Source organism: Anser brachyrhynchus, assembly GCF_964034855.1.
Source record: "Anser brachyrhynchus genome assembly, chromosome: 1".
Lineage (NCBI taxonomy): Eukaryota > Metazoa > Chordata > Aves > Anseriformes > Anatidae > Anser > Anser brachyrhynchus.
Window position 1 is genome coordinate 99,783,536 of NC_137694.1, and position 27,015 is coordinate 99,810,550.

At 45.8% G+C, this 27,015-nt stretch overlaps 2 protein-coding genes across 6 annotated transcripts in view; one reads left to right on the forward strand and one right to left on the reverse strand.

The window, feature by feature from the left end:
- B4GALT4 (beta-1,4-galactosyltransferase 4) overlaps positions 1-374 on the reverse strand; it is a 28,700-nt gene extending 28,326 nt beyond the window's left edge. The window contains exon 1 of one of the 2 annotated variants that reach the window (XM_080575654.1): positions 236-374. The gene's annotated coding sequence lies outside the window, so the exon portion shown is untranslated. Of the gene's footprint in view, positions 1-140 lie in introns of both variants that reach the window. The other variant, XM_080575651.1, reaches the window with a different exon arrangement.
- Positions 216-26,456, forward strand: TMEM39A (transmembrane protein 39A). Of its 4 annotated transcripts, none has more exons than XM_080575646.1 (10): positions 216-344; positions 924-1,044; positions 18,186-18,376; positions 19,708-19,930; positions 21,348-21,431; positions 22,842-22,984; positions 23,445-23,793; positions 24,598-24,785; positions 25,331-25,451; positions 25,952-26,456. In XM_080575646.1, the coding sequence occupies exons 2-10, from the start codon at positions 985-987 to the stop codon at positions 26,183-26,185; spliced, it is 1,593 nt and encodes a 530-aa protein (XP_080431772.1). In that variant the 5' UTR covers positions 216-344; positions 924-984; the 3' UTR covers positions 26,186-26,456. The 4 variants fall into 4 exon arrangements, with proteins under 4 accessions (XP_080431772.1, XP_080431771.1, XP_080431774.1 ...); XM_080575645.1 differs by having other exon boundaries at positions 223-352; XM_080575648.1 differs by lacking the exons at positions 216-344; positions 924-1,044 and adding exons at positions 7,099-7,421; positions 13,905-13,985.
- Positions 26,457-27,015: the final 559 nt, after the last annotated feature.

A 27,015-nucleotide genomic window follows, 5' to 3' on the forward strand; every position in this document is an offset into this window, starting at 1 on the left:
CCCCTTTCGCTAAGGGCTTGGGGCCGATGGAAAGACCCACCTCGTCACCCCCACCCCGGCCAGCCCCAGCCCCGGCCAGCCCGGGCACCGCCGCCCCCTCCCCGCCGCCGGGCCGAGCCCGCCGCCTCTCCCCTTCTCACCGTGAGGTCGAAGCCGGCCCCGCCAGGCCGGGCTCCGCTCCGCGGGGCCGGCCGCAGCCCGGCGGGCGCCCCCCGCGCAGGCGCGCTGCCCTTACCCCCTCATGGCGGCCCGCGGCGGGTGGGAGTAGCGGGCCGCCGGGCCTTATCCGCTTGTTTGCATTACACCTCGGAGCAATCTCGGGAGGCGCAGCTTAATCAGCGCGGGTCAGATGGTGCGCTGGGTGTTTATGGCTGGGAGCCAGGAATTGTGACGGGTTTTGAGGGCTGTTTTTTTTTTTTTAGTACTGAGGGGCGCTGTGAAGCTGAAGGGGGGGGGGGGTTGGGGGCTGCGGGTATTGCTGCGCTGTTGGTGGTTCTCAAACGTTGGGAGATGCTCCTCCTCTGGAAATGTGGCACGTTTAGGGTTTACTTAAAGTGAAATTAAACGTGACGTGGCAGGAGTCATTAAAATCTCTGTAAATAGATCTTAAGATACATGCTTCCAACTCCAGTTTGCTCAATGTAGAGATATTAAGTGGAATCCCAAAAGCGCTTTCTGTCTCAAACTGTAACAGAACGAACAAAATGCCTTAAAATATGCATGCCCACATGGGAATTTGTGCATGGCTTAAATGTTTCTCAATTCAATATTTGTAAGTTTTGTTAATATTTCGGGAAAAACAACCCTCAAAGGTATTTTTGCCAGGAGTACATTGGAGGCTAGGTATGTTGAACAAAACTAGGTCACCACTTGGATTAAGCAAAATTCATATTGCTGTAATGTAATATTTGCTGTTTTTCTAGGAGTTGGAACGTTCTACACAGACTTTATAAGTTAGCACCTGAGGTGACACCTGAGAAGAATATGCTGTCAAGCACTAAAAAAGCCCTTCAAGGAAAAAAGCAAAATGCATCTTCTCTTGTGGTAAGAAATCACTTCTGTTAAAAGAACCAGAGAGGAGAAAATCTTCTGTTCAATAGTGCGAGAAATTAAACAAAGCAAAATGTTGCAAATGTCTTTGCAAGAAAAATATGCCTGTTTTGAAACTGGCAGAAATTAGATCTAAAGGAGAATAAAGGATAGTCTTAAAATTCTTTCAGTCTGTAAATAGTGAAGAATGTTGGTAATCCAAAATGAAAAGATAAGTAAGTAATTGTCCAGGGTCATGGACTTAAGGTGATGTGAGGAGGAATTCAGTAAAAAATGTATGAGGAGACCCTGCTTTAATTATTTGAGTCACACCCATTGATATTTTAGTCTGGTTTTATAATATTATGTAGTTGTCAAATCCAAATACTACTTTCTCATTACAGTAAAAAAAATGGTGTCAAAGATGATAAGTTATGGTTAGTGCCATGGGAATCAGAGCTGGATACAAAAGAGATCTGAAGTCATTTCTCAGCTGAGAGTGTGACAGAAAGCACTGGTTGTTTGACCTGGCCAAAAGTGTATTTACATTATACACCTTGTCAGTACACATGCATACTGCACGTTTAATCAGCACGTATCCGAAGTCCCGACACACAGCAAATCATGTTATTACCCATCCTAGTTGTCAATATAGTTATGGGAACAGTGAGACCTGAAACAAGTATGGTGGTGGTCTCACAAGGTAGAGAAGGGGAGAGAAGGCCAGTTATGTGGGAAGATGCTAGAAGTGAACGGGGAAATGCAGAGGATCTACAAGTGTTGAGTAGACATGGAGATAACAGGGATACTGTGTTACAGGGTTATGAGGGATGTGCAGGAAAGTTGGACTATTGCAGTGAGGGCGTTGTGGGAGATGTGGGAAACAAATACACTGAGAACGGCAATTAATTCAGTTTATGGCATATGGACCATTGTGTTAAATTGATACAAGCCCTTCTATGGGTACACTTTATAAAAGTTCTTCTGCATGTTTTCCCCCACAAGCACTATCTGGCAAATTTACTATTTGCCAAACTTTATTTAGTCAGGTTTCTTTCTTCTGACTAAATGTTATGCTTGTTCCGAAAAATAAAATCCTCTCATGAATCTCATGGCAACTGAGTCAGAGTCCCCTTCAGTGATCTAACTTTTATCTTCTTTTAAGCAAAACTTGACATTTTGCCCTATCTCAAAAAGTCATTTTGTCCCAGGTGAGATCTTCAGCTAGTAATTTGAATTCCACTTATAAAGTATGACAAGAACTGAATTTAAGCTACCCAAAATACTAGGCAAGCATCACTGGGCGCCACACCACATGCAAAGGTAGTATAGGCTATGAATTTGCAAATGTTCCAGTGACTCAGGGTTTTCAAAGTGTAAAATAATATTTTTGAAATATTTGGAAAAGATCAGAGATCATTAGTTGTGGAAATAATTCCATCCCATAAATAATTATCTGTAAATTTAGTAGTATTTTTTGTCAGTGGAATGCTACATCTACAGTTTGGAGAAGAACATATAGTATATGGCATGTTGTATAACTTTATTACGTTGAGGTGATGAATGAGCTTTTTCTTCTGTTCTGGGAAAAGGTAATGATATCAGACAGAAAACCTGATACTTCATCAGTTTCCTTAGCACAGCATAAACAGTTTCCCTCAGAAAACAAATCCATAACAGACGGTTCTTAATGCTACTAAAGAAATTACTGGTGAGGCAATCCTGGATGTAGTTTATCTTAATGCAGCATAATAGTATTGGAATTTCTGAGCAAACAGAATCAGAATATAGGTCATTTCGGTCTGTTCCCATTCGCGTTGCTATTTGCTGAGCACGAGGAGATTTTAAAGCCATGCAGGTTAGTTTCCCATTCACATAGCACCAATGATCTAGAGTAAAATTGTTCTATAGTACAACTTGCAGAAGATGTACAGAAGCACTGTTTTTTTTTTGCATGCAGATACAATGTCAACACCAGACTATTTCTCACAGAAAGTGTGAAAACAGCTGTTCTTTTTGTCTCTATTCTTGAACCTCACAGTTTAAAAACAAGCCTTTTTCCTGATAAGTCCTTTGGAGGAAAGCTATTTGCCTTGTACCTTGTGGCCTTGAAAGGGGAACAGCGGCAGTAAACTCTCTTTCATATGCAGCTTTTGCATGCAAAGGAAGGTTGGAAGGGAGATGTGACTTCCCAGGCAGTGTTTAGCTCACAAAATCCAATTAGTGCTTTTGTGGGTATCAGAAGTTTAATCTCAAGCGTTTTGACATCAGTGACTTGCAAACTCCATGACACTAGTGCTTTCTGTAACATTGTTCATGTTGTATTAAATTCAGAGTTCTGTGCTCCACTTTTCAGTCGCTTAATCAGCTACAACGTGTTTTAAAACTTGGAGTCCAATCCTAGTGCACACTAACTCTCTTCCAAACGTTTAGCAGCACAAAATAACATCAATGAAAATTTGTCCTGGCAGTGACTTTACTGTCACACAGTTGTACAAGTAGACAAAACGGAGCTAACTTTAAAGTGGGTCAGGTGCTGATAACAGTGTGTTGACAGTAGCAAGGAGTTTAGAATGGGCTTTGTAAGTCATCCCAGTAACAGGTGGACATTCAAATAACTAGTTCATGATAAATTTCGTGTTGCTACATCTACACTGTTAGTGGTATCCAACCTTGTCTGGATATGCCTACACAAGACAGCAGTTACATCGCTGAGGCTAGCCTTTGACGCACTGAATTAAATAATGGCTGTATCCCATTGTAAATTTATAAATGTGATCTCCCATTTGGGGTCACACCCATTTATGTCCCACAGATTGTGAGGCAGTAGCCCTGGAATTAAAGGGTAGGGGACATGTATGGTAAAATAAAAAAGGAAGGAGTTAGATCAGTGAAAATGGAAAGGGATTTGAAACAGGAGGGAGAGTGACTGATAGAAAGGATGTAGGTCTTCTAAGAGACGGCAAGAAAACAGAGACAAAGCATGGCAGAAGTGAGAAGGCGATGAAAAGGGCAGTAACCTGAAACATCAGAAGGCAAATGAGTGTTAGGAAAAAACAGAAACAGAGGTAAAAACAGGCTAAATCTTGTTGGATACTGATGGAGAGTGTACAAAGTCTGAATTTTATACCACTACTGTTTGCTGTTGTACTGGCCACTGGGGAAAGTGGTGGAATGGTCATTCTGTGTATTTTACAGAAATCCCTCTGGCATTTATAGAAGTCCCTCTAGCAAGAGGGGCTTCTTTTCTAATCAGAGAGGAATGGTCTTTTGGAGCATGGGCCTCTACTTTCATGGGCTCTTCACAGCTGTAATCTGGTGTTTTGCATGATAAAATCCCATACAAAGATCAGCTAAAACTGGTGAAGGAGATTTCACAAAATTTAACAGGGATAATCTCATCTCTCACACTCTGCCTGGCTGCAGCTGTTCCTTATTCCTCAGTGCTAGTTGCCTTAGCTAAGTCTGGGTAACAGTTTCCTTTCAAACGGGGAGAGCAAGGACCCAAATGTTGACAGTTCTCTCCGATGGATTCAGTGATGGACTAGCCACAAAGACCTTGACAGATAAATGCAAGGGTTATCTGAAAAGGAGTTACCAAAGATCGATGGGAATAAATCCTCATTCTGCAATTTTCCTGGGCTCCTACTTTTCATGAAAGAAAGATGAGGGACTCCAGTCTCCACACTGTTTAATTGAATTCTATATCCATGACCATTAATAAACAGTAAACTGGGGAGGGAGTGTATGTTAACCTTAATATATCCATTATATCTTTGAGTCAAATGGATAGTGGCTTTAAGATTCTTCTGAGTGTATCCAGACTTAAACTGATGTTCAGATTTGTAGCTGAGAAGAAATTCCCCCCTGTCAAATTAGCACAGACCCCTGTTTCTTGCATTACCATGCCATACTGTGTGGCTCCTTCAGCTAAGATCTCTCTGGACATATTTTACATAAATAGCAGCTTTCTGTTGCATCAGAGGCCTCAGGTCTTAGAGGACTGAGGCTAAGAACAGCTTATTTTGGGGGAGTTTGCACATTTTAGGTTCGATTTCTTTTTCAGCTATCGAGAACAGAACTCCTCTTTGGCAGATTTTCTAGTACAAGATGTGTATTTCAGAGGTACAGACACACAGACTATGGCCACAGTCTACTGGTAGAACTGGGATATTTCTGTGGTCATTTCTGTGGCTTCCTATGGCTAAGCACCCTCGAGGTGTGAGGGAGGCGAGGCAGGCATATGCAGCCTGTGGAGAATGCAGCACCTGTGGTCTAGTTCACGTACATGGAAATTATATGGAGATGTTGCTGAGGCTGATGGGAGGAAAATGAATGCTGATATGTTGGCAGGGAATAAGGAGGGAGAAATTTGTATCAGAAACAAGTCCAGGCACACTTACAAGCAAATGAGACTTAACCAGAGTCCCTTCCAGACCGCCATTGTAAAAATAGAACAGAAGGGAGGAAAAGGAGGTAGGGTGGGACGGCGAACTGTTGTTCAGGCCATCCATGTGCCATTTATGGTAGACAAACCTAGCCTGAATTACCAGGTTCTCAGGGTAAATCTTTTAGGTAGTGAATCCCCACGCAGATTTGTCAATGGCTCTTGTGTAGGGTAGACAACCAGACAAGAATTCTGGGCCAAATCCTGCTGTAGTGCAACTCTGCCTTTCAAAAGTGTGCCACAAATTACTGAACAGGAAAGAATGATGTTTATTTTGATAGTTAAAAGATAAAAAAATATATATATACCAAATGATTTTTTTTTTAAATACAAGCATCATTGGGTAGAGAGTGGGATAACATCTGTAAGCTGGCATAGAAGTCCCGTTCTGAATGCTGCTGAAGAAAGTGGTTGGTTTTGTCAACGAACCACCAACCTTTGAGTGTTTGCTGCCACTTGGTGGCTACTGCAAATACTGCCCGATGTTTCACCGCTTTGCTCTTCACTGGGTCTGTTGGTGCCCTGAGTTCTGCGGTATTCGGGCAGTCCAGGTCTTCCCCAGTTGGGCACCTGCAGCACACCTCCTCCCAGGGTGGCACTGGCAGCAGTCAGACTGTCGATGTTCAGTCATGGGATAAATAAATCTTGCTGTCTGTAATGAAGCAGTGAACTAACTTTTTCTTCCTTCCTTCCTTTCCTTCCTTTCCTTCCTTTCCTTCCGTTCCTTCCGTTCCTTCCGTTCCTTCCGTTCCTTCCGTTCCTTCTTCTGGCATCTCATGATGCAAAACATCGAGCTTTCTGGTTTTATCGTTACCTGTGATCCTGTAGCAACAAAAAGGTACTTGGCATGGCAAAAAGCAACTAGAGTCCCTCCCCTGAAGACTCTTCTGTGAGTCTGGTGAGGGTGCAGATGATGCACAGGTTTGGAAAAACCAGGGATGAGGTTGAAGTGGCAGCAGTGGTGAGCACTTGTTTTGAGTTGCACAGTTCACTCTGTTCAGTTGTATTTGACTTGTGTGATAATTGAACTGTTAAGGTGAATTGTGCCTGGCTGGGATGGAGTTAGCTTTCTTCATGAAGTCCATGTAGTGCCATTTTTGGGGTTTGTCACTGAAGCTGTTGGGAACGCCAATATTTTGGCCGTCGCCGAGCAGTGCTTACACAGCATCAAGACTTTCTCCTGCTCTGCCCTGCTGCAATTGCGAGCAAGCAGTTGTGAGGGGACACAGCCAGGACAAGGGGCATTCCCTACCCATTAATACCACGCTCAGCAATGAAAACTGAGGTACAGAAAGAAGGAACGGGTGGGTTGGGGGCTCCCAGTGCATCACTTGAGAGAGAGAGCTCTGGCTGAGGGGGCTGCTTTGCTTCTTGTGTTGCTCTGCTTCCAGTTTTACCTTTTCCTTACCCACCTCACCCCAACCCCCGACTTCTCCCTCAGTTGTGCTCCCCTTCCCAGCCCCCTGAGGGCACCGAGGGGCTGCCATGAGGGCTGCGGGCAGCGTCGGGCCGGGCTGCGGCCACCCCTAAGATGGCGGCGCGGCGCTGCCGCCCCGCCTCCGCGGCGCCATGCCCTCCATGGGCCGGCCGCCGCCGCCGGCCGCCGCGGTGCCTGCTGCCTGCCGCCGCCTGTCGCCGTGTGATGAGAGCATCAGCCCTCACTCCCTGCCACGTCTCCCGGGCAGCTGCGGCGCTGTGCGGAGCCGAGCCGGGCCGCCCGCCTCCCCTCCCTTCCCTCCTTCCCTTCCTTTCCCCGCGAGGTGGGGCCGCACGGCGGCAGGAGGGGCGAGCCCGCGGGGTGCCCCCCGCCGCCGCCTCCTCCTCCTCGTCGTCGTCCTCCTCCTCCTCTTCTTCGTCCCCCCTCGGCGGCCCGGGGCGCCGTGGGTGAGGGGGCAGCGCCGCCGGGCCGCCGCTGCCGGCCGATGTCCGAGCCGTGCTTGGATGTGTGAGTACCCCGCGGCTTCCCCGGCAGGTGAAGCCCCTCCAGGGTGTGGGTGTGTGGGGGGTGTGTGTGGGGTTTTATGTTTGTTCTGCCTTTATCTAATGAAAACTTGCCCGGGGTTTGCATTTTGTATGTTTCCCGAGGCCTAAGCGGTGTGCCTGGGCTCCAAACCGAGGTCTGGGGGTGTTGTGGGGAGGTGGGAGGGTGGGTGGAGGGTTAGGCGTACAGGGGTCTCCGGTGGGTTTGCTTTGGGCTTTTAAAGCATTGTCCTGAGGTGATCAGACCTGTGAGGGGTGTGTGACACAGCAGCGTCCCGTGGGAGGCGAAGCACCGAGGCGATCCCCTGTGAGGTCTAAGGAAGTGTAACCGGCCGCAGGAGACCCGTCGTGCCCAGGGTGACCATCTGTGCCTATTTCTGTTGCTGGTCCTTCTTGCACTATAAAGGAAAAGGTGCACCAGTCATCCTCCGCTATGTGGGGTGGGAGCTAGGCCTTATTACATGAGTTAGCTCTTTCACCATTCGTTTTAATACGTGAATGTTTAGCTGAAACGCAGGTAGCTGTGTTTGCAGTGTATGATCATTCTTGTGCATGCTTTTTGGAAGTGATTAAGAGGTACCCAGCATCACTGGCATCTGTCATGGCTGTAAGTGAAATACTAAGATGTCTGTACTCCACAGTGGTGAGTTGTAAAGCTTTTAGAGGCAAGGCATCTTCTCTGTAACCAGCTCGAGTCTGTTAACTAGCTGTGATCAGAAAGGATTTTCTGTGAGAGGAACGCAGTGGTACTGGGATGGGACTGGAATGGCTCGGGTCTGGTTTTGCCAGATGTTGAGGGCAGAGCAGGATACCAGCCCTCTAACCCATAGTCTGCCCCTTTGCTTACCTCTTGGCACTTTGCTTCTGGCATGACTTTGTTTCTGATGCTTGTTTCTCCTTCCAGCTGCCTCTCTGGAGCGCAAACTCCTTCAGCTGGGGCGCTTGGTATCACACTTGAGGATGTTCTGCTGGTAAAACCTGGGCCCAGTGACGCCAAAGTGGTTACCAGGCAGTACCAACCTCTCTGTGAGCTGTGCTGAAACTCCTTGTTACACCTTCTCAGACAGGGACTTCTTCAGGCGTGGATGCAGCCACTCTTTGTTTCTGTTCTCAACCATCTTTGACTCTGGTTTCGCAGTGCGAACCAGCACGTAGGGTAGGAATGCTATCCAGGTCTGAATTTTTTGGAGGGACAGAGGTACGCAGGTAATGTAACTTGGCCAGTTAGCTGCGTCCACTGTAATGTGTACTCCACGTTTTAAGACCACAGAGTGTCTGTGTACCTCCTGTACGGACTCATTCCTGGCTGTCTCTGGGCAGACCTGCTCGCAGTCATTTGAGACCTGATTATCAGAAGGTCTGGGAATTTAGGTGTTAGAGCTCCTGAAGATGGATATGGGGCAAGGCAACAAGATAGTACTGATTCTGAGACCATACGACTCCTCAATCTCAGTGCTTTCTGTGTGCCTCAGTATAATTAAATCCTGGGAAAGGAGTTTTTGTTTGTATGTTTTCTTTATTTTCTTTTCTCCTGACAGTTACATTACAAGTATGTGGTTCAGTTTTAGTTTTCAGTTTTTGTCAATGCAAAGAGGAATGTGTTTTTAGCACTTGTGAAAATCAATTCATCTCTGTTTAGAGGGTTATTTGAATTTGTTTACTATTAGAAAACTTAGTTTTAGAAATTTTACTGACTTCCAACCATTCTTTTGTTTGTTCATTATGAAATTTAGGTCCTGGTGTGTTTACGGACAGAGAAACACAGAGGAGGATTGAATCTGGTTTGCAGAACCTACTGAAATGCTTGGGATCTTTAGAATTCTTATTGCTCGATCTGTCATACTTAGCTCTACAACACAATATTCTGCTATTTAATACGTTTTCTTTTTTGAGGCCCAATTTTTGTTCTCCTGGCACTGTCATTCAGTTGGAGACCTGATACAGTTTAGCAACAACACTGTGGTGCTATTTTATGCAAAAGAAACTGTAAGTAAGATATGAAATTATGACAGTGAGCCTTCCTTTTCTTTCAGTGATCCCTTTTCTTTGCTGTCGCAGTATTCCACTGCACTGGAGTATTCCTGGCTGCAGAGTTTGGCTTTTCATGGTAAGGGGTGGTGTCATTAAGTTAGCACTCTCCTCTTCGTTGTTACCTAACCACACTGGGTCTCTTGTGGTGATGGAAACTTTATTCCATTTTTTCTAGCCATGTCGCAATTAGATAAGCAGTAGAATTTCTAGCAGGTGCTGTTTTAAAATTAGAGGTAAACCTCTAGTTGCTGTGTGACTTGGCCAAATCATTCATGAGCTGTCAAAAACTTGCCTGAAAGTTTTCCTGCCATTCTTCTTGGGGTGTGTTCATATGAGGGTCACTTCCAACAATTTTTTTTTGACTTTTTGGACTGAACATGTTGTAAGCGGAAAACAAGACTTCTGGTGGGAAGTGAATATTATGCAACCTGGTCAGAAAAGCTGTACTGGCTAACATGGTGCAGCAGCATCCGTGTGTGCTGACTGGCTTGAAATGTTTGGTTAAAGGCAAAATTATCGATAGACTTCTGTAGCCCAGAAATGCTTAGAAGGGAGCACACATGCAAATTCAGACTGCTATATTGGTCTTGGTGTAATTAATTATATCAGGGATTAATGTATCCTATTTTATTTTCCTGATTTGCTAGATTAGTTGCTCTGCAAATGGTCATATGATGTTCTGAGTGCTGCCTACCACAGTAATGGAAATTGAATTGAATATCTGAATATCCTTACTGTTCTGTGGGGAAATTGCATGACCAGGCCATCTGAAATGGATAAAATATTCCCTGTACTTGTTATTTCAGATGGAAACAGAGGGGATTTGGTGTATGTTCCCATGTGTCGTATGTTTTATTTGCAGAATTTCGATTTGTGCAAATTATGGTTTATGTAGAATTCCACTTCTCCGCAGTGTCAGGGACGTATTAAGTCGTTATTGCGCTGATACTTTCCAGTAAGAATTCCAGTCCGATGGCTTGGGGTAAGGCTCAAGAAATGCCCAGCTGATTTGAATGCAGAGAGGAGCCAGGCCCTCCGTGGTATCTGCTAGCTGAATTTTGATGGGGTATAGGGAGGCATGCCTATGTGTACATAGTACCAGTAAAAGTTACATTAGATGCTGTTAGGAAAAAAACGTGAAATGCATTTGCAAAGTGTTTCTTTCTTGTGTTCTACTCCATATCTTCAAACTCATTGCTACAGATGGCAGATGCCTGCCTTATTTTTAGCTGTGTGAGGACAAAATAGAAAAATCCTAGTGACTCCCCATGGTTCGTCATCGTGGCTGATCTCCATTAAATTAAACATAGGGGTTGGCAGAGAAGCAAAACCAGCAGGAAAGCTGCTTCTGTTTGTTTAAAAAAAAGCTTGTCTAAAGTTCTAAAATAATACTATAAAAATATATTCACTACTACATACAGAGACCCCCTGGGAGGAGGAATACTTGCCCAAGTGTTTATCCCTTTTGGGATAAGGAAATGAGGCCTGAATCAGTAAAAACAACTTCCCTGCAAGTCAGTTGAAGAGGAGAGATTAAAAAGCAGAGTTCCTGGCTTGAAATCCTGTGCTTGTGCCATTAGACCATGTGTATGCATTGAGGATTTGGAAGAAAATGTAGATTTTTTGATGGCTTGTTTGGCTGAACATTAAAAAGTGGGTTCTTAAGGCAAAAGTTGGTTCGTCCAGCCACCCTCCTCCCCCAGAGTTGTCTGTTTTGCTGTGTGTTTGTCCAGATAAGCTAGAAAAGAAAATCTCCATGCCCAAAGCCAAAATTGCCCTCCTTTTTCCAGTTGCTGTGTGTGGCATTGCATAACAGAGGGCAGCGTCTTGGTAATGCTGTGCCGGTGGGCGGTGCTTGGTGAAGGACTTCGGTGCAAGATGTGCCGAAGTGTGTGTGTTGATGGATTGTATTAACAGACAGCCTTCGTGGCGTTGCCTGTGGTGTCTCCAAAACCTCATCCTTGCCGTTTGGTAATTCCCAGGCTTTGAATAGCAACATCCCTTGTACTGCAGTGTTAGTTGGTCTCAAAGCTGGCCATGTATTACTCTGCCTCCCCATCAGTGACGCACTAGGAGTGCCAAAATACCTGGTAAGTCTGTTGACCTCCCAGTAGTTGGTTTGTTATGGAGAAAAAATATAGGGAATTGGTTTCTAAAGTGAATTTTTGTTTCTGTCTGTGATAGGCATGTGGAACTGGAGCTTAAACTTGTGGTGTTACATGCCCAAACCCTGTTTTGGATCTGAAGCTTAAACTCTCTGGAGCTTTCAGATGACAATGCAAGTTGCCTTTGAGAACCATATGTCTAGCTTAGTAATTCCTGCCAGCTCTGTATGAGATGGGAATTGCTGTCCTTTTCCCCATACAATTGAGAAGCATGGGAACTGTAAGACCGAAATAGACCATGATCCAACTAGTCAGGACTGCATTTCCAGCTGGTGCTGGAAAATATCGACTTTGAAATTCTGCCTTGCTTTCATATAAGAAGCAAATGCTTTCTTTATTCCAAAATCCAGTATTGGGCTGTGATTATTGCTGTATACATCAGTGGAGGCCAAAGAAAATATCTCGCTAACTGTGCGATACAGTTGTCTTGCTGAGAAGTGTATTATTTGCCACTTGTAGCTGATCAGCCCTGAGGACCGTGGTGTTTTTTTTTTTATTTTGTTGTTGTTGTTTGTTTTGAATATTATTTCACTTGTCTTCATTCATAAAATGATTGTAGTCTTTCATTAAAGTCTTAGTAAGCTGTTTGCTTTGACATCCTGTAGCACTTAATTGCACAGGGTAATTACATGGTTATGAGGTATTATTTTATTACTGCATGAATCGCAGCTTTGTTCTTGCACTCTTGTAGCCAGCGGTTCATTGAGAGCGCTTAGTGTGTGCATCTTCTTTCATCCAATTTGCAAGGACTTGAGTTCATCTGTATTCTGAATAGGACTCGTCTCCTGCATGCCTCTGGAAATCTCTTCCTCGCGCCCCCTGAAGTAAGGTATTTGAGGGGATTTCTAAGGAATGTAGGGTTTGGGTTGGAAATCCCTGTCTGTTTTTAAAAATTGCCTTTTCAGTCTCATGGATAATTCTCTTGGTCTAGACTACTAAGGACTTAAATCCACGTTCCGTTCTTGAAGAATAGGTCCACAAAGTGATCTAAACTGAGCTTACTGCACACACACTAACCTGGGTAGGCTTTTGCTGGAAAACTTTTTTCTTTTCTGCTCTTGTTTTTGTCAGTGGGTATTTGAAGTACTGTGACAGCTACAAGCGGCAAGTGCTACCTTCACCTTGTCTTTCTGTCTAGCTGTAGCCTGCGTCGCTGAGGATGCCTGAAGCTAGTACTACAGTATGTACGCAGGTTGTGAAATCATTCCTTTTTCTTGCTGCTTCTACCCGTCGTTTCTGGCATGTGTGTGGAGGACTGATGGATGGATCCTCTTCATCCTTTCCAGCCAGAGCTCTGCTGTATCAAAAAAGCCCACGCTAACTTGGTCGCACTGGTCGGTTTTGTTATTACAAGGGCGGTTCTTGGTTCTTAGTCACTGAGCAAAAATGAGCCTTGCTCGTGCATCACCTGACGGCGCTGATTCACAGCCCTGCTCTCGGCCGGCCGGCTCGCTGCTTCCGGAGCCTGACCCTTGCCTCTGCTTTAGGGGCTTTCTGTATCTGTCCATCCCGAGTCTCCTTCTTAATCTGCTGCTCCTGTGAGCTGGCTGCAGCGTGAGGGCATGGAAAATGTGCTGACTTGGGAGACCTTGCTCCTAACCGGTTTGGCCTCCCTGCTCCGGGCCAGCTGGCAGGTGTGTGCCTCCCCAGCCAGCCCCGGTTGAAAGGTTCTGTTTGCGTAGCGCTGGGGGGCCTCTGCACAAGCCAAATATTTGGCTTTCCATCTGATAACTTATCGGTTATTTCCTCCTGAAATCGTCACGACGACCAAATGCTTTTTCATGCCTGAACCTGGTTAGTGCTTCCACAGAAGTTTTGCAGCATCTCGACTTCGGTGTGGCAGATGTGACGCCGCTGACAAGGTGGCCTCGTGATTGAAGCGTGGGCTTGGGCATCACCGTTCCTAGGCTCAGTTCTTGATTTTTATTTATTTATTGGCTAATCGATTGCAGTGTGTTGGGTGAATAGGTTGCCAGCTCTGTGTCTAAGTTTTCCATCTGTCAAGATGTTTTTATTTAAAAACTAAAATGAAATAAAATTGTCACACTAAGAGGATGTAAAAATGATCCATAATAACTAGGACTCGTGGCAATTCCAAAGAAAACTTGAATGTAATGTGAATTCACGAATAATTCACGAAGGCATTAGGATTGTTGGACAAATGCAAGTTTGGGATTAGGTTAACCAGGCCCAGCTACTTGAAGAGGGGATCTCTGTAACCCAAGAGACCTTTTTTATGTGTGTTGTTTCAGCTTTGGAGACTGACTGGAGAGGCAGGGGGAAACGAGGAGAAAGAGCTATTTGTCTGCTAACTAAAAGTCGTGATTGTTACGGTATGTATTCAGTCCTAGTGGTTAGAGAATCCTGTCCTGGTTTCCTCCTCCCATCCTTTCAGAAATGGTTTCACCAGGGGCTAGCAACTGTCATTGCAGCCTTGCGAACAAGCTTTTATAAATAAGCCACTGTCCGGGACACAGAGAGTTGTTGTCACCTGTGGGTGGCTTATGGACACTGGTAGCCTCCAAAGTTTACAGTACTGGCCATGCTGCTCTGCAGCGGTGCAGGGACAAAGGCTTTCACACAGGCTCCGTTGAGCCAGGAGCCTAAATGGTCCTGTGCCTTTGCAGGCTAGAAGCAAGCCTCACGGCTCGTTCAGGCCGTCCTTTGGTTTCATTTTCAGGACAGGCGCCTCTGAAGAGGAACAACGCAGAAGTCGGCGCTCCCAGTGGCGGCAGCAGGCGTGCCGTAGGGCTGGCAGCATTGTCAGGCACCCATATTCAGGAGCACCCTGGAGATGTGCGGCGCCGTTTGCCACAGTGAGGGAGCTCCAGCAGTGATGCTGAAAGCCTTCCTCGTCCATAGCCGCAGGGATGATGGGGTGCTTCACCCCACGGTGTAACATGCTTCTTAGGCAGGGCGCAGGCCGCTTGGATCAAGGTGGAGAGTTGCAACGAGAGACCTGTGGTCTTCTCAGGCTGCATCGCTTTGAGCAAGGGTGGCCACGTTTCCCTTTCTGCTCTTGAGAGCATCTGGTTGTAGGACTTCTGGAGCCAAGGAAAGCTTCTTGAGTGTTTTTTTTGAAGCTCTGACAGTTCTCAGGCCTTAGTACAGCAAGCTTCCCAAGAGGATTGGAGGCTGGGAGTTTTCTCCAATTAAAAAGCATTAACACCATCAAAATAACTGGCTATGTGTTGCAGTGTTTCCAGCAAAGAGATGGGGAGCGAGGCAGATTTTTCATTCTGATGAGTCACTGGCTCTCTTCTGGTTTGTCCCTTGTAAGTACTGTTTAGACAGCTGCTGATTTAGGAATATGACCGAGTGATGGTCCCTGGGGAGCAGGGAGGGCTGCGTGCTCTTTCACCTCCCAACTGCTGGATAACTCGTCTGCCTTGCTCTTCGTTGGTATGGCTTGAAAGAAGCAGTACGTCTAGGACTCAAAGCTGTCCATACCCATTTTCTTTCCACGTATGTGGACAGGCCCGCTGGCCTGTGCCAGATTTTGCCCCAAATCTTTCATGTGCATTTTTGTGATGCCCGCATCTGCCCTAGAGGGGAGATCTCGGGAGCAGGGCAGTTCCTGTTCTGGGGATGTTGAGGATGAAGGCACTACAAATACATGACATCATTTGAAGGGAAATTAAGGTGAACTGGGAAGAACACTGCGGAATCAAATCGATGGACTAAAGAGTCTTGACAGGAAAAGCTTTTATCTACCGTCACTCGCTTTCTGCGCCTGAAACTGTATATAAAGTGAGTGCTGATGGGTAGCTACGGGGTGGGGACCCTACAAGCAGAGAAAGGAGTCTGGTAGGACTGCTGTCTCGCTGTGTGGGTCTTTATGAGAACTTGTAATGATTTGGATGCACACGGGAATCTTATCTATTGGAGTAGAAGGGCATGGACGCTTTATTATGCATAAATTTCACAGTAGAATCATGCTTTAATTTAATAATTGAAAACTATAAAAACTTCTTTTCCCTGTGTCTTCCCTCCTTGAAAAGGAGGGCTGTGGATTGGTTCAAAGCCAAAAACGCAGGCTTGGAGGCAAACTGATCTGTAATCTTAACACTTTGTTTAACTTGGTCTAGGGAGCTTTGGTTTTGTGTGCCTAGTTTTACAAAACAAAAACAAAAAAAAGGTTTACTGGGCAGATTTCGCTCTAACAGACACCCTGCTAAATTGATCAGACTCTAGGAAAGTCAAGCTATTTAAAGTGTGGCTTGAGTAACTGTGCTCATACATTAGCCCAGTCTATATGTTAATGGATCCATGTGAAAGAAGTTATTCAAGTGCATTTAAGATACGGTGCATTGACATTAAGGAGGGCTCTTTCCTACAGGCATTCATTTTTGCTGGTAGAAACTACTATTTTACTGGTTTGCAAAGCCAGCGGGTGGGAGTATGATTCCTCGGTGTCCAAGTGTTTACGTTGGTAAGCATGTGAAGCATACTAATGGGGATAGTATGAATGAGAGCTGTTGAATTATTTACGTGAATTGTTGAACGTGGCATAAAATACCTTCTGCTAACTCTAATACCTCTGGTTTGAACACCAACTTAGGGCTATTGCATCCGTTATCATAAATATCCTGTAGGTTGGATTAGATCAATTGTTTTAGCTTCCACAGTTCCTGTAATAGTTTAATTTGGCTTCACATGGCTTTGAAAGTTGCTCCTTTTATTTATTTATTTTTTTTCTCCTTAGCTACTTACATAAAGTATCTGGATGCCCTAAATGAGTTCTGCACTGTCTGTTGCTGCCCCTGCTCATCTTGTGCATGCAAGAGAATTTTCTTCTGTTTATATTTAATGCCTGAAATTAAAACTCTAGAACATCCTTGAAAAGGTTCTCTGTAAGCTTTAAATTATTGACTAGAAAGGTAAAGTAGTACTCAGTTCTCTGTTGTGTCTTCTTTGGAATTACAATGAGAGTTTCAAAGCCTGCCAAAATACATTATCTTCCTTCAAACCCAAACTGTCCAGTGTTTACTCTCTCCTTTCATGCAATTTCACAATGCCATTTTTTTCTCCAAAATCTGTTCTACTTTTTTTTTCTTTTTTTTTTTTTTTGCAAGTGACCTTCATGTGGGTACACGCAAAGCATTCATATTTAGTAACACCTTATCTGTTTTTTGTTGAAACTTTGAGAATTGGCTGTTGGAGTAGAGATGAAGCTTGGGAAACTTGAAAACAAAAGAAAATTCTTTGGGGGAGGTGGGATTTGTTTGTTTGATTGTTTTCTTGGTTTTTTTTTCCTTTTGGAATAGTTCTGCTGCACATGGTGTTCATGGTGACTGTGATATGACTCATTCAGCAAACTTCCTGGCATTTCTGCCAGCCATGATTTCTCAAGATTTTAAAGGAGGTGATAACTGAATTTTAAGCAGATGTTAGGTCCCACCTGTAAATTTCAAAGCCGGATCCAGAGTTTCCAAGAAGGTGGGAGTGGATCCTGGGTTGCGTATGGCTGTGATGTTTGGCCAAAAGGCCACCTGAATAGTCTTCAGAAATGCAGACACACTGACGTCCTTGTCATGAGGTGCCCTCTCTGTCTTGATTCTGTGTGTCCAGCATGCTCACTAGGAATGGCTTCCAGGATTTGTGCTCAAATTTAACCTGTCACTCCCTTATACAAGTCTGCTAGCCATCAGAAACTTAAGTGACTGCTGAAATCCTTGTAGTGCCATGTGTGAGATCAGTGAAATAAATGCAAATTCTATGGGAATTGGTAAAGTCTTTGCCAGACAATCCATCCTACTGATATTCTGAGTTTCCCAGTCTGTCTCATACAGTTCATTTTAAAGAACTGATGGATTTAAATGTGTCATTTAAAATAAATATTTACAAGCTTACTTTCTAATTAAAAAAAAACAAGGCTGGGATATGTGGTCGCCTATCCATGCGTTCTAAGTGCACACATACATGTGAGTTTTGCTGCACTACTGTTAGCTAGAACTGCTTTTAAATGGCCCTCCTACTATCACGTCAGTCAGGCTTTCTTAGCACAAAAGGGAACTGAACCATGCAGTTAAGTGCTTTGCTTCGTGGAGACCTATTAAGGCTGGCTGTTTTGCGCTCCAGCAGAGGGGGGTCCAAATTGCCTACTAGCATCACACCCTATCAAGTGATATGTTGGATGGTCAGAAAGACCTGCAAAGCTCCAGCAGCTACTTAGAGCAGAGCAGAGAGAGGGTTCTTCCCATACTTGGCTTGCTGCCGTGCCATCTCCTGCCCTGGAGGTGCTCGGTGGAGCTTCCCAGCCAACGGGAACTGCTACAGGTCATTGGTGGTTGATTTAAGCAGACACTGTTTAAAGACATGGTGTCGATGGAGCCTGTTCTGCGCATGCAGGCAGGCACTGATCTGGTGCTGTTGAAATGATACAGTGTTTTGGAGTGGTGATGGGTGTCCCAGCTTTACGACAAGGTCCTGCCTGTGTGCGTGGCTTCCTTTTTTGTGAACTCATTTGGCTGGGGTGTGAACCATGTCACCAGTAGTTTGCAGCTTAAGTGATGTTTCTGCTTCCTTTGCAGACCTGGGAAGGCATCAGGATTGTCTGGGTCACAGGGCACAGCCTGCTGGAGGCACTGGAAGCGGACTGGTTCCTGGTCATGCCCGGTGGAAGGAGGGGACCCAGCCGGCAGCAGCTAAGCCGTTCAGCTTTGCCTTCTCTCCAGACTCTGGTTGGTGGGAGCTGTGGAAACGGTACTGGTTTGAGAAACAGGTGAGGACAAAGGTAGGATTGTCGAGACACCTGTGGCTAGGATGTTAAAAGCTAGAACTATCCACTCTGAACTCTGCTCAGTGGTTAAAATCTGCCCCATGGGGAAGCTCGTGGAAGTGGGGCTGCGGTCTCACAGTACTCGTTTTGTCTTTCCCTGCAGCAGTTTGCAGAGCAGAGAATCCTAGCAGATTACGAGTCTTTGTCTCTATTACTCGGTTGTCTGCAATACCACAGGAAATTACTGCGACATGTCAGAGCTCAGCTGTGAGTCCTCCTCTGCATGATAGAAAGAAAGGGCAAGAGGATGTCTGTATTCTGTTTTAGCACTGTTGGATCCACATGAAACGGTTGACAAAACTAATCTCCATGTTCTGGGGAAGTTGGGGCTTGAAAAAGGAACACACGGAGACATTTATAGCATAGGGCTAAAAGGCCCAGTGTTACTTCCTCCCCTACAGAAGTCAGCAGGCTAGAGAAACCACTTGCTACGTGTTGAGGCCCTGATCTACATGAGACAGGGTGATCCTTACAGAGTAGAGATCGAAGCCATTTAGCTTTGGCATTTAGGAATTCTCAGGCATCAGTAGGTGGATGGATGGCAGTCTTCGATATTTGAGGAAGAGGTGACTGTTGAGACCATGGTGTCAGTGCTGCAAGGTCCTAGGGGAGTGTTGCTTATCTCAGTTTCAGTCAGACAGCATAGTTTACATTTGAATTTTCTCCACCAGTGTAGTCTGCAAGAGCTTTTAATTGTCCTAGCCTCCTTTGAAGGATAGGATAGAAGTGTGAAGGCACTTGAGAGGTCAGCCTCGAGGAAGTGGCTGAACTCCTCCATTCTGTTTTTAGTTACCTCTCTCTGAGAGGAGCTGTGCCCAGAAAGGTGACGGGCACTTTGCAGTACTGGAGAAAGAGGCCGTGTGCTTCTGTCCTGGGGTGAACTGGGTGCTACTGCAGCGTCTCAGTGGTGAGTGGAAGGAGCCAACGTTCAGTGCTCAGTCAGGCACAGAGTCCTTCATGGTTTTGCTTGAAGTTTTCTTCCTCTGGTCTTCCCTCTGCAACTCGCCTGAAATACAGCTGGGCACGTCACAGCACCTCTGGTAGACCAATCTATCAGTTGTATGTGGAAAACACTGGATAAGGGTTTTGTTTGTGTTAAGAGGAAGACAAAGCTCACCACCAGTCTTGCGCCAGTAGTATGAATGCAAGACTGATACCGTCTGTACTCCAGCAATGCCCAGTCCCAAAATCACAACCCTAAGCACTCCCTGTCCTGGAAAACAGTACAGACAATGTAGAATGTTTACTGAATGAGTGGTGTCTGTCTGCTTTAGGAATGGTAGTGCCATCAGCCTCTCCGCACCTCCGATCACAGCGCTGATTACTCCAGAGCCTGTACGTCACTGCCGGATCCCTGAACTACCTTTAGACGGGAGCCTGCTCTTTGAATTCCTGTTCTTCATCTACCTGCTGGTAGCCCTCTTCATTCAGTACATCAACATCTACAAGACTGTCTGGTGGTACCCGTACAATCACCCTGCTTCCTGCACCTCACTGGTGAGTTCCCCAGAAAATGCCATCACTTGTGCTTTGTCATTACACAGCTTCTTCTCATGCTTCTTCAGTTCAAGAGTCACCAAGCCTTTGATAGAAGGGGCTGAAGGGAACTTTGCATATGCCCCGATCAACCAGGCCCATGTCATCCCTCATTTTATAGGGGAAAAAATAGGTAGAAGATGAGAGAAAGAGAGAGAGGTGTCAGCAGGGCTTCTTCGGTGGAAATTTCTTGCAGACACTTGCATGGCCAAGCTAGCTGCTAGGTTTTGAAATGGAGTTGAACCTACAGAAGCCTACTTGCTTCTGTGGGTGCCTCCCCCCAGAGGAAACAACAGGGCTTAAGAGAAATGATGATGGAAGTTTGCATTAGTATCTCCCAACAGGTCAGCAGCAGAGGAGTTGGGGAGGGGGTCAAATCCTCACCTTCTGTAGGCCGTCCAGACTCCTTAGCTGCAGTCTTCCTGGCCCAATAAGCTGTGCAACCTGGCAGTGACCTGTACCTGAGTCAGCAAACCTTGTCTACGTGAAGATAGCTTCTGAAACCTGTATGATGTCCTTGAAGCATGAGGCAGTTCCTTAGGTAACTATACCAACAGGTGGTGCTAGTGTTCTAGTTATCCAGCTATTAGCTTCAAATGCAGCTACCCAATGCTGGACACAGCTTTCTTTGAAGAAAAAGCTTTCTGTTTTAGACTCCCTACCTGAAAACATACCATTGACTTATGTTTGTTCCTAGAAGTTGAGCGTTCTCATATATCCAAAATGTCCTTCAGGTTCCAGACAGCAGTATTCACTCTGCTGACCGTTCTAGCCAGAACACACAGCTTCACTGAAAAAAATTTAAGGGTTCCAGGAGCTGTATCTAACTTCATGCAGCCAGAACCAGCATTAACTTCCAGTACAGATCTATGGCCTATGAAGACAGCATTTCCCCCATCAACTTGATCATTAGGGAGCACTGATGGTCACTACAGCCCGTTTCTGAGACCAAAGGCTAAAGTGAGCTGGCATGCAGGACTCCAGACTCAGGTTTGGCTGCCTTGTTGTGGTGGTTGGTGCCTTTTCCCTCAAGAACCTGGAGACTGTTCTCCACAGTAGGATCCTGGTCCTAGAGTGCTCTTTGACCCCAGGAATACCTGCCTTGAAGGGTGGCTTTTTTTTTTCCCCAGTTACTTTTTTTTTTAGTAGAAATTCCTCCGTGGGAAGTGACCTACAACATGTGGGGAAGACCTTAATTGTGGAGACGTTTCTGTGTTACTCAGTTTTCTCCCTTGTCTCTCACCCCTGATAGAGAGATTTGGGGAAATGCCCATGTGCGATCCTAATGCTCTCAGCAGCCAGCTTTCCAGTCTCACCCCAGCTGGGTGGTTTTGGAGTCCGTTCCCCTGGTGAAGACCTTTTCTCTTTCCTCCTTCAGAATTTCCACCTCATTGACTACCACCTGGCGGCGTTCATCACAGTGATGCTGGCGCGGAGGCTGGTGTGGGCCCTCATCTCTGAGGTAACCTTTCAGTGTTCCCTCTCCTGCCCATAGGACTGATTGCAGAGCATCACCATCTACAGTCCTAGAAAGTTCTGAGAGTTGGGTAGCTGGAGCGTTTCTTCCTCCAGAACAAATCTGGGTGTGAAATACTAAGATTTTTGGGGACTGGGGTCTTTTTTTGGCCCATTCATGTCCTGCAGTAGTGGGTAGCTCTGCTGTCTTTGCAGCTAGAAGATGAAATGATCCCACTTGCATCTCTATCCCTGCAGGCACGATACTGTAGCTTACTGTCTCATGCCAGAGAAGCAGCTGAGAGAATTGCAAGTCAGGTAGTAGAAAGGCAAATAGGGAGGATAGCCAAGATGAGAAGAGAGAACAGGAGATTAGAAGGGAAATGTCAGAAGGAGGATATCTGCGTATACTAAAGTGAAATAGGAATAGCTGGTAGAACTGCTTTTCCTTGTCCTGGTCACTCAGTAACTGATGCTGTGGTTGTGTGAGCTTAGATTTTGAGACGCTCTCTATCTTTGTGGGAGCAGAACCACACCAAGTATGTGTTTGGGAAAAGTTCTTTGGTGGAAAATGGAAGCTCTCTCCACTGAAACAGTTAATACTACTCCAGATTAAGCAATAAGTTTTAAGAACAAAAACTCCTAACAGTTAAGTGCTGTTGAACAGGTGAATAGAGAAGATGGATTCCCAGTTCTTCCATCTCTGATTCCTGCCATTTTCATTTTTGTTACCATCCTCCATAAAACCTTCCACAGACTGAAACTTCTGCTTTGAAACCTTCCATGCAGGTTCTTGCACATCCCATCTGTTGGCTATAATCACTAAGAATCTTTCCATAGTTCAGTTTGCCTTCTCCCCTTTGAAGACTGGACCAAGCTTCTTTGCTGTCCTTTAGAAGGTAGTGCCTCCTCACTAGACTGTAGCCTGTACATGCAGTAGAGGAGAACGGTGGAAATCCTGGTTTGGGGATTGCCAAAGTGCACCATCTTCTCTTCCCTCAGCTGAGAACTGTGATAACCAGTTCTTTAGGAAAATGAATGCCGAGATCTGATCTTTGTAAAGGAAATAGCAGGAGGAAGTGTGTTGCAGGCTATCTTGGAATATCATCAGAGCATTAAAGAACCTGAGTAAAAATATCTTTTACTTTACAGTTCTGATTTTTAAAGGGCCCTATTTTAATTATGCCCTAGAACTTGTGCTTTTTTTGGATCTTGTGGATTCTCCCAAACATGACATCAAGCCGTTTCACCTTTGTAAGAGAGAGTTGGTCTTCTTCTTCTTGGAGGAAGAAGGCAGTCATCCCTCTTCCAGTGCCTCGTGGCACTTTCTTCCTGCTCCTCCTCCACAGGCACCCCGTGTGCTCACATCCTAGCACTCGTGCAATGTGACTTCTGAACGTTTCTTCTCTATGTGCAGGCCTCTCAGGTGGGCGCGACGTCAGTGATTCACTACATGGTGCGCTTGGTGCTGCTCACCCTCTGTGGATGGGTGCTCTGCTGGACTCTGGTCAACCTCTTCCGCAGCCATTCTGTTCTCAATCTTCTCTTCTTGGGCTACCCGTGAGTAACAATACCTCGTACCTGTAGGGCAGGGGGGAGCATAGCTGCTTAGGGGTGGCATGAGCTGCTGTGGGAACCCGAGCTGTTGGCTATAATCTGTCCCCAAGACACAGGCAGACAAAAAAAAAAAAAGCCACCTCATCTTACGAATAAAGGGGAAGTGGGAATGGCTAGGGGAGGTGGTGCCGACCCTATGAACCAAATTGCCTGCAGTGTGCTATTTGCTATTTCCACTGGGATGACAAGTTCCACAGATAGGATTTAAAGAAACATCTCCGTAGATTTCAAGGCTGCAGCATCGAGCCTCTTAGGGGAAGAAGAGTTGGCCACTGTCTTCTGGAGTGAGGGTTCCTATGTGGTGTCCCTCTCATAAGGGCCAACATTTGTAGAGAAGGTGGACACTGCTTCATGTTGGGTTGGCTGTCATTTCATCCCGTCTTTCATCCTTTTCTCCCTGCAGGTTTGGTGTCTACGTTCCTCTGTGCTGCTTCCACCAGGACAGCAGAACACAGCCCCTACCTGCGGACTGTGGTTACTTGGTACAGGATCAGATGGTGGATGATGGGGCTTCAGCTGTCAGCAGCCTGGTCAAACCCAAAGATTTCCTCTCGCTTCTGTGGGAATCCTTGAGAGAACAGTTCAATAATCCTACATCTATCCCTACCCACAGCTGCCCCCTTTCCCCAGATCTCATCCGCAATGAAGTGGAGTGCCTAAAAGCAGACTTCAACCGCAGGATCAAGGAAGTTCTCTTCAACTCTCTCTTCAGTGCCTACTATGTGGCCTTCCTGCCACTGTGTTTTGTCAAGGTAGCTCTTGTCTAGTTCTCTCTGTGCCCCTGCCCGCCGCCTCCTTCTGAATGTTGTGTGAATTGCTGCCAGGCCAGATTCCTGGTTAATTCCCCTTTTCTCTGTCTCCCCTTTGGCAGCCCGGATAGCGGAGCATGGCTGCATCCGGAGTGCACTAGTACTGCTCCTGGTTGGCGGATAGGTATTGCCATAAATGTGATGCACCTCTAGTCCCATCACCCCACTTACTAACTCCCCTTCTCCCACCCCCTGTCCTAGGCAGATGAATAGCTGTGTTCTTCCTAGAAGAGGGCACATGTTGTTACTTGTCTCAGATCCAACGTCCTGGGTTTCGAGTGCTTGGATCAGAGGCTTTGGTGTTTAGCCTGTTAGAAAACAGCCAACTAGGATGTCTGGGAACCTAAATCCAAGAACCCCTTGTCGATGTGGGGGTTGTATTTTTTGTCGTCTTCTAATGCAAACGAGCTCTAGTTGGTGTAATGAAACGGGTAGGGCTCCACAGTCCACGTAGCAGTCCTGGTGCTCCTGAGGCAGCTCTGTGGAAAGCAAACCCTCCTGTTACCTGCTGCTGGAGGAGGAGAGGCACCAAGCTGCAGCATCATACCCCTGCCCTTTCTCCTTCAGGTCAAGGAGAAGGGAGCCTTGAGCATTTCCTAAGCTGTAACCCTCTGAAATCACTGGTCCAAAAGCGCATGCCTGTAATGTGTGGTGTGGGTCTGCTGGATGCACACGCAGTATGTCCCTTGTCATTCCCTCCTCTGCTTAGCGACAGGGGTGCCAAGTACTTGTCCGGTCTCTTTGCAGAGCACCCAGTACTACGACATGCGATGGTCTTGTGAGCACCTCATCATGGTGTGGATCAATGCCTTTGTCATGCTCACCACTCAGCTGCTGCCTCCCAAGTATTGCGACCTGCTCCACAGATCAGCTGCCCACCTCGGCAAGTGGCAGAAACTAGAACATGGTTCCTACAGCAACGCTCCACAGCATATGTAAGTGTGGGGATGGGAAGGGGTCGGCATGCCCAGCAAGGGGCTAAGACGTTCCAGTAGATACAACACTGCTGTTATCTCCTTATCTGTTTAGCAAGCTTTTCCACTCCCCATAGTGCCATGGATCGCAGACACACCTCTGCTGGTCTTTCTGTTCCCAAGAAACAAATGTCTGCTCTAGAAAGCTGTCCATGCTCCTCTGGTCAAGTGCTGGTTCATTCCCAGAAACAAATTCTGTAGCAATTCCTCTGGGCCACTGGAGCAGTAGCTTGCACAGAGGCAGGGGTGGCCCCCTCCAAAGTGGTAGGCCAGGTTCTTGCATGGGGAGCCATTTATTTACTGCTCAGTCTGAGTCCTGGTGAGCTTCTGATACCCTCACCTCTGTGTTGTTCCGATGGAAGCTGAGAGACATCCCCGTAGCAGAAGCTTTGGTATTTTTCAAGATGCTAGCCCTTCCTGTGAACCTCTCTCTGTTCAGTGAGTTGAGTGTGTCCTCCTCCTTGCTGTCCCTCCGATGCTAACACTCTGGCATTCTTTCCCTGCAGCTGGTCAGAAAACACAATATGGCCACAAGGAGTACTGGTGCGACGTAGCCGATGCCTGTATAAAGCAGTTGGGCCTTACAATGTAGCAGTGCCTTCAGACGTGTCCCATGCCCGCTTTTATGCAAGTATCTCTTCTCTTGGCGTGTCGTGGTGGTGGGAGGGAGGGGAGGCTTAAACCTAGCTGCAGCAGAACAGAGTTTGAGGCCGGGCAGCAGTCTGTTGCTGCTAAACAGAGTGCCTGTTCTCAGCAGAAGAGTTTTCCCATTGCAGTATCAGAAGGGAGGTAATGGCTGCCTCATCAGTGCTTTTCTCATCGTGGTGATACAGCACTCTCATCAGGCATTAGCATATTCTTAAGAGGTTGTAGTTAACAGAACATCATCTAGGGAAACGGGAAAGCATGTTGGCTGGTTATTTCACCAGTCCTCCCCTTCTCAAGGAAAACAACACTTCTACATGCCTCATGTCTTATGCTGCTTTCCGTAAGTAGCATCTAGTGGTGGTTGGAGTACAAACCTTCCGTCTAGCTCAGTGGCACCAGACACTATTATGCACGCACCCCTCCCCACTAACGTTGCAAAAAATTACAGAAATTTGTGCTTTTTACCTCTTTCCCTGCAGTTCCTTTTTCACCGTCCATTACGGCTGCTCAACCTGCTGATTCTCATCGAAGGCAGCGTGGTCTGCTACCAGCTCTACTCACTGCTGCGCTCAGAGAAGTGGAACCATACCCTCTCCATGGCCCTCATCCTTTTCTGCAATTATTATGTCTTATTTAAGCTCCTCCGGGACCGGATAGTATTAGGCAGGGCATATTCCTATCCACTTAACAACTATGGACTGAAGGCACACTAGGCCTGCCAAACGTGTACCCCTTCCCGTGCCACTGGGCAGGGAGGGAACCTCAGAAAAAAATATTTTCGTACAGTTCTATTTTTTTCTTGCGGCGTTTATAAATATTTAAAATATTTTATATTTTGTATACTGTTGTTTTTGTGGGGTGGGAAGGGAACTGGTGGCAATTAAATGTCGCTTTATAAACAAGGTGTTATTTTATATATATATAAAAAAAATCAGTGTGTATATACCGTATATCTATACCCATACATATATCTATGTGAAGCAACAGGATTGTTTGTGTGTGTGGTCACTGTGTCTGCTTTGCTCACACGATTGCCTTGCTATTGCACACTGTGGGGATGGAACTGCTGTTAATTAGGAACTGGTCTTCTCTAAGACTTCAATAAGTGAATAGCTAGGGGAAAAAGGAAATGGAGGGGCCTTCCTTTCACCAGTATGAACAGTTTACCTAGAAACCTCACTACCAGGGAAGATTTGCACTAGTTAAACCAATTTAGAGAAAGGGAAGAAGCAACGTGCTGAAAAACAGATGAAATTATGGGCAGTCAGCAAAAGCTTTCGCTTCCCTTTTCTTCCCAGAACTAGCAGGATACACGTTTTTTGTTGTTTGTTTGTTTAAGATAAACCCTTTAGGTTTATCCCTCTTTAAAGCTGTTTAAAGCTTTAGCTTTTATCCCTCTACCTAGCAACTTAAGCTTCCTCATTCCTCCCAGAAAATGAACTAAATCTTGGAATTTTAATTTTAAGGTAGTATATCATTTAGAAAGGGATTTGAAATAGTTTAATTTAGCAGGATTGTAATTGATCACTTTTTACCACCATCT

Bases quoted from the DNA above. Each gene is read 5' to 3' on its own strand.
- TMEM39A (XM_080575646.1), top strand. From the start codon at position 985: ATGCTGTCAAGCACTAAAAAAGCCCTTCAAGGAAAAAAGCAAAATGCA. The intron at 18,377-19,707 runs GTGAGGACAAAG...TGTCTGCTTTAG, and splicing joins GGTACTGGTTTGAGAAACAG to GAATGGTAGTGCCATCAGCC. The intron at 22,985-23,444 runs GTGAGTAACAAT...TTCTCCCTGCAG, and splicing joins CTTCTCTTCTTGGGCTACCC to GTTTGGTGTCTACGTTCCTC.